General features: G+C 42.0%; 1 protein-coding gene across 2 annotated transcripts in view; it reads right to left on the reverse strand.

Annotated features, from left to right (window-relative positions):
• The window catches only part of LOC133663603 (cGMP-dependent 3',5'-cyclic phosphodiesterase), a 460,149-nt gene that overhangs the window by 71,344 nt on the left and 381,305 nt on the right, over window positions 1–7,500 (reverse strand). For both annotated transcript variants that reach the window (XM_062068196.1, XM_062068195.1), the window contains exon 9: window positions 4,444–4,496. In XM_062068196.1, coding sequence (XP_061924180.1) covers window positions 4,444–4,496 — 53 coding nt within the window. The remainder of the gene's footprint in view (window positions 1–4,443; window positions 4,497–7,500) is intronic.

A 7,500-nucleotide genomic window follows, 5' to 3' on the forward strand; every position in this document is an offset into this window, starting at 1 on the left:
CGCATCTACTTTGTTTTAGCAATCAAGAATATTTCAGTTGTTTTTATCCTTCTTTGTGGGGACATTGTTGATTGCCATGTCATGTTCGGATGTACTTTGTGGACGCCGTCTTTGCTCCACAGTAAGTCTTTGCTGTCGTCCAGCATTCTGTTTTTGTTTACTTTGTAGCCAGTTCAGTTTTAGTTTCGTTCTGCATAGCCTTCCCTAAGCTTCAATGCCTTTTCTTAGGGGCACCCACCTTTTGTTTATTTTTGGTTTAAGCATTAGACACCTTTTTACCTGCACACTGCCTCCCGCTGTTTCCGACATCTACGAAGCTATTAGCTACCGGCTGCCACCTACTGATATGGAAGAGTATTACACGGTTACTCTGGCGAGCTCTGGACAGCACCGACACTCAACAACAACACATAATTTGCAGACTATAATTACTGGTTTGCAAAAAACATTTTTAACCCAAATAGGTGAAATTAGATAATCTCCCACGGCACACCAGACTGTATCTCACGGCACACTAGTGTGCCGCGTCACAGTGGTTGAAGAACACTGCTCTAAAAGAACTGTAATAGAAGGTGCAATGACCCTCCTCCAAACCTCCCTCCACCCATCCCTGACTTTTCCTCCATCTGACGCCACTGGTCTACAGCTCCCTCCTCCGGCCAGGGAGGACTTCTGGAATCCGCCTCTTGAGGAGGGGTTTACTACTACCAGTTGTGTGACTGGGGAGGCACAGCTTCCTTTGTCACCGCCCATCTGTTCCTCATCAAGGTCGTCGCCTACTTCGTTTCCTGTCGAACTTCAGACCTGCTATGTCTCCAGTGGGTTTTATTTAGACGCCACTTCCTTGCCTGCAGCAGCAACGCCCGGTACCTGAGTCTGAACCTTTGCTGCTGCTAGAGCACCCATCCATCATGCGCTTCTCGTCCGAGACACATGGCCTGGACCGTTGGCCGGTCCCTTGTTGCGGGGCCGCAGTTTGGCGACCCCCTGCAAGTCCTCACTCCAACCTTCCCCGATATTGGACCTTTTCTGTTTCGTCTGGGACTGCCTTATAACGAACGTCTGGAATCTGTTATGTGAGGAGGATGTTCTGTCATGATCCCACATGACGCTTCTATGTTTGTTATTTTCCTGTGTTGAGAACCACTTCCTGTCCTGGTGCTCTTATTTTATCAATACTTCCTGTTTGGTCTCGTTGATTTGAAGCACCTATACTTTCCTTGTCCTGCCAGCACACCCGTTTCTCATTGTTAAGTACCGTAAATTCCGGACTATAAGCTGCCACTTTTTTCCTAGGTTTTGAACCCTGCGGCTTTTAAATTGGTGTGGCTAATTTATGGAGTTTTATTTTTTTACTTATGCTATAAAGTAAATAGTTAAAAAACAACTACACACACACACTGAATAGGTGTGTTATTGTTTGTGCTATGGTTTTCTCACTGCATTTTTTTAAACCTACTGGGAGTACAGTTGTCCTTTGGCTGTCCATAGCGTTTCTACTCATATGGATTCTTCATTCATCGCTCCAAGCAACGTTTGTAAGTTTTACAATGTAACTAAAACCATTTTGTCTTACTAAACAGTCACATGTGTGATGTCTGTAGGAGTGTTTTTATGCATATTTGATGAAGCTAGCGTCGTTAGCATTAGCTACTATGCCAACACGCTTACTACGAGTGTCTTTGTTAGTATTATTAACTTATGATGGCATTCTTTTCGTATTGTTTGTAAGACGTCACCGTGGAGTTAAGTCTGTTTAGCTGATTGTAGAGCTGGCTTCCGCAGCTAGTGGGTCCATGACGATGACTTCTGTTTTGTTTGATCAGCCGTTTTACTGCCTTGTTACAGGCACCGCTTGGAAACCATTAAGGTATGTAAATAAACATTTACAAAATGCTTATGTGTTAATAAAGAATGTTACAACATGTGACTTTGTTAGAATAATTATGTCTATATTATCACACAACTTTTATGCTTAAGGGCCGTTGCTATAATTATTGTCAATTGTGCTGAAGTGGTATTTTTCTTTGTCTATGCAAAGCTGGCAATCCAAAAGATTGCAAGTCAGTCTGGTATCACTGTCTGTGTCCAGGAACGGCCTGCTGACTGCCAAGGCCGAACACCGCCGTGACGCAGACAGAATAGAGACAAGGCGATATCACCAGCGTCAATACATTTGCATTTTTGTATAATCATATATTTTGTCTAACTGGAGTTGTCGAGATTACCCCCTTCCCTCAGCGACAGCTTCAGTGATGTAAACATGATGAAGCTAGCGTCGTTAGCATTAGCTACTATGCCAACACGCTTACTACGAGTGTCTTTGTTAGTATTATTAACTTATGATGGCATTCTTTTCGTATTGTTTGTAAGACGTCACCGTGGAGTTATTAAGTCTGTTTAGCTGATTGGAGAGCTGGTTTCCGCAGCTAGTGGGTCCATGACGATGACTTCTGTTTTGTTTGATTAACCGTTTTACTGCCTTGTCACAGGCACCGCTTGGAAACAATTAAGGTATGTAAATAAACATTTCCAAAATGCTTATGTGTTAATAAATAATGTTACAACGTATATATCTGCGACTTATAGTCCGGTGCGGCTAATACATGGAAAACAATGTTCTTCTAAAATTTAATGGGTGTGGCTTGTATATAGTCCGGAAAATACGGTAGTTCTATTTAGGTCCACCTGCTATCCTTCTTCAGTGCTTTTCCATTATTTGGTGTGTGCTGGTTTTTTTTCAGATTTTCTGCTAGACTTTTGTTATTTTTCAGCGGCAATTGCGGCCTGCCCAACCCCCAAGACGAAAAAAGAGGTGAGGCAGTTTTTGGGTCTGGCAGGTTACTACCGGAGGTTTATCCCTCGGTTTGCGGACTTGACCAGCCCACTAACTGACCTCACCCGAAAGGGTGCTCCAGATCTGGTCCAGTCGACGGAGCAGTGCCAGCAGGCATTTGAGAGGGTTAAAAAGGCCCTCTGCGAGGAGCCGATCCTGCACATGCCTGCACATGGGGTATGTGGAGGGAGGCGTGGCCTGCGGGCCTGCAGCGGAACGGGGTGCGTAGCTGGCCTTTGTTATCTAATCACCTGTCGCCCTGTATAAGCAGCAGCCGGAAGGAGAGAGGTTGTTGGAGCTGGGTGAGAGCGAGAGCGAGTCTGACAGACCCAACAAGACAGTTGCTGGAAAGCAACCTGCGGCAATATTTACAAAATAAAGCTCTATTGTAACCCTGAACCGGGCTCTCATGTCGGGGCTGGGTGGCCTGGAGGACCCACGGGAGGGCACCCTCCACACCGTGGCGTCAGATGGAGGAAAAGTCAGGGATGGGTGGAGGGAGGTTTGGAGGACGGTCATTGCACCTTCTATTGCAGTTCTTTTAGAGCAGTGTTTTTCAACCACTGTGACGCGGCACACCGTGAGATACAGTCTGGTGTGCCGTGGGAGATGATCTAATTTCACCTATTTGGGTTAAAAATGTTTTTTGCAAACCAGTAATTATAGTCTGCAAATGATGTGTTGTTGTTGAGTGTCGGTGCTGTCCAGAGCTCGCCAGAGTAACCGTGTAATACTCTTCCAAATCAGTAGGTGGCAGCCGGTAGCTAATAGCTTCGTAGATGTCGGAAACAGCGTGAGGCAGCGTGCAGGTAAAAAATTGTCTAATGCTTAAACCAAAAATAAACAAAAGGTGAGTGCCCCTAAGAAAAGGCATTGAAGCTTAGGGAAGGCTATGCAGAATGAAACTAAAACTGAACTGGCTACAAAGTAAACAAAAACAGAATGCTGGACGACAGCAAAGACTTACTGTGGAGCAAAGGCGGCGTCCACAAAGTACATCCGAACATGACATGACAATCAACAATGTCCCCACAAAGAAGGGTGAAAACAACTGAAATATTCTTGATTTCTAAAACAAAGTAGGTGCGGGAAATTTCGCTCAAAGGAAGACATGAAACTGCTACAGAAAAAGCCACCAAAATAGAAATGCAAGACAAGATCTAAAACACTACACACAGGAAAACAGCAATAAATTCAAAATAAGTCACGGCGTGGTGTGACAGGTGATGACAGTACACCTACTTTGAGACAAGAGCTATATTGATGCATGCTTGGTTAGGGTTTTTAAAGTAAAGGAAGCAGAGAAACAAGTAAATAAGAAGGGGAATCACATGTTTACCTGACACATGAAACATGACAAATTGGGGGGTTTAACTATGCACTTCAGCCGCCAGATGGCAGTAGAAAGTGTTTGTGGCAATTCCAACTTTCACCACGGCGTCAGTTGCTATGTAGAGTGGCACTTTCCATCATTTTCAGCAGACTGCATTGCAAAATGATTAACCACCCAGGCTTGGGGCCATAAGACTCCCTTCCAACTGTTGTATTTCACTCGTTTAGTGTATGTGTGCGCATGTGGGAGAGTATGACAGATCTCAGGCACTTACATAATGGATGACTTTGAGCTGGAGAGAGGCTGCATCCAGGTCATAAAGCTCACCTGGAAGACAGGAGGGAGAGGGAGAGTGATGACTGCGAAACGAGAGGAGAAAGGGCAACAAAAGAAAAAACGCATTGAGAGACAGGAATGCAGAACATGGAGACAAGTCGACGGAAAAGCAATCCACAGAGGGATGCTTTGTGACAGAGAGGTCAGGGAGAGGCGACCAAGAACCAGCAAACACCGGCTGCAATAATGACGACAAGACAAGTGAAACGTCGCTGTCAAGATTACAAGAGAAGAAAAAAGGGAGTCTGAAAGACTGGGAAGAAGGCACGGGGCCACACTTGTTTGTTGACAATTACAGAGGAGTAAATAAAGCGGACGAGTGCTGGGGTCCCCTGCAGCGCCATTAGCAAGTCCGGTTTCATTATGCATGACGTCTGGCGCCCTAGGCAAGATTTTAGGTGGCGCCCCCCCACCCCACATCGGCAGTGAAGTGTATATACTCACAAGAAACTGAATAGCTTTGTCTTTGACCTTTTTTTTTTACTTAAAGAAAGCAAATCAACATATTATATGAGAATGCTATGTTATGATTATCTTTAACCGAATCACAGCAGTGCTCAAATCAAAAAACAGCATTCCCTCTCATGTGATATTGCTTAATTAACATTAATGATGTGCACTTTAACAACCAGGCTTACAACTATACCTAATATATAAAGGGGTGGAAAAGTGACTATTACCTGCAGGGCAAACATTAGCTGACCAGAAGGCAATAACAGTGTAAACAAAAAACACCTGCTTAAAAGATCTAATACAAATGTCCCTGAGGAATGTAAGGTGGGAGTACTGTAATTACCTAACGTTACATTATTATTTTCCATAACAATTTAGCCCCCTCCACAATATTAACCCGACGTTAAAACAGAACTAGCTATTTATTGATTAGCAATTGCCGAAACATGTAACATTAGCTTAATGCTAAAAAGCCAAGTTACTATCACATTCTGTAACAGACAAATAATTTCATGTAGGCTAACGTTACCTACCTGCTACCTCTGTCTTTTTCTCGTTTCTCCTCCTCTTCTTTTCTATTTTTTCTTCCCTGGGCACCTGACAGTTTTGGCCGTTTTGAAATCTTGTGTTGATTTTTTGATGTGGTAAGAGTCATGATACGGGAAGGGAGGGGGCGCACCGTGCGGGTGGATGGGGGGGGCGTAATGTTGTAACAAATAATATCTCTATTAAATAGGCTTTACTTTGCATTTTAATTAACGTGGGATTATTTTTTGTATTTAGAAATAATAGTACCAACTTTTTTTTCTTTTTTTTCTCCAACATTTGTGGCACTGGCGTGGCGCCCCCTGATGGACGGCGCCCTTAGCATTTGCCTATACGGCCTATGCCACGGGTCGGCCCTGCATGACGTTATAAACATTCAATAGTCCCCATGTCGGTGGTTCTCAACGCCACCTCAGAAAACACTCGGCCCTCCAAGTACCGCCAGAACGACCGGCATTAAACTGCAGTAGTGCAGTAGGCCTAAGTATTCATTGAAAACAAAGCAGAGGTTTCATTTTAACAAGTATATTTAATATTTCAGCCACTGTAACTTTACACACAGTTTGAATAGTAACACTGTGTTTGAGTTTGATATATCTCGGACCTCATCCAAATTTACACTCCCGAGAGCCAGCTCCAGCTCGTGGTGCCCAAGACGAGACTTAAAACCAGGGGAGACAGCCTTCTCTGTGGTCGTCTCTAAGCTCCGGAACACTCTGCCCCTCCATGTTCCAACTGCTCCCACAGTGGAGTGTTTTAAGTCTCATCTTAAGACCCACTTTTATTCTTTGGCTTTTAACACTACGTGAGTTGTGTGGTCCTCTGTGGTCCTCGATGTTTTTAATATTGTGTTTTCTATTTATTGTTTTAATTAGAGATGTCCGATAATATCGTAAATTATCGTTTTTTTAAATTATCGTATCGTTTTTTATTTTTTATTTTTATTAAATCAACATAAAAAAACACAAGCTACACTTACAGTTAGTGCACCAACCCAAAAAACCTCCCTCACCCTTTACACTCATTCACACAAAAGGGTTGTTTCTTTCTGTTATTAATATTCTGGTTCCTACATTATATATCAATATATATCAATACAGTCTGCAAGGGATACAGTCCGTAAGCACACATGATTGTGCGTGCTGCTGGTCCACTAATAGTACTAACATTTAACAGTTAATTTTACTCATTTTCATTAATTACTAGTTTCTATGTAACTGTTTTTATATTGTTTTACTTTCTTTTTTATTCAAGAAAATGTTTTTAATTTATTTATCTTATATTATTTTATTAAATTTTTAAAAAATGACCTTATCTTCATCATACTTGGTTGTCCAAATTAGGCATAATAATGTGTTAATTCCACGACTGTATACATCAGTATCAGTTGATATCGGTATCTGTAATTAAAGAGTTGGACAATATCGGCAAAAAGCCATTATCGGACATCCCTAGCTTTAATTGGTTTTACCCTTTAAAATCGTTTTTAATCATATTTATTTTTATATTGGTTTTATATTTATTTATTTTTTTGTTTTTTATTCAGTCATTGGTTGGAGCTAAGGATAATATTTGAATATTGTTTTTAATATTGTTGTGCAGCACTTTGGAAACATTTCTGTTGATCAAATGTGCTATACAAATAAAGTGGATTGGATTGAGTATTGGAAATTAAAACACGACTCACTTAATTAGGTGATTCTTTGGCATACTGCCAAATTTTGAACCTCAAATTAATGTTGTACGGTTAAGAGAATATGTCACTTAAATGTTGTTTATAAATACAATATTAGTATTAGAAGTCCAGGAAGCTCTGTTACTTTGTAAAAGTCCCCTCTTAAAAGCCTCTCCATCCATCCATCCATCCATTTTCTACCGCTTGTCCCTTACGGCAGTGGTCCCCAACCACCGGATTTTTATTTTATTTTATTTTTTTATTTCTTGAGCGGCCCAGTACCAATTGATCCACGGACCGGTACCGGGCCGCACAACAAAT

This window comes from Entelurus aequoreus, linkage group LG13, assembly GCF_033978785.1.
Source record: "Entelurus aequoreus isolate RoL-2023_Sb linkage group LG13, RoL_Eaeq_v1.1, whole genome shotgun sequence".
Classification (NCBI taxonomy): Eukaryota; Metazoa; Chordata; class Actinopteri; order Syngnathiformes; family Syngnathidae; genus Entelurus; species Entelurus aequoreus.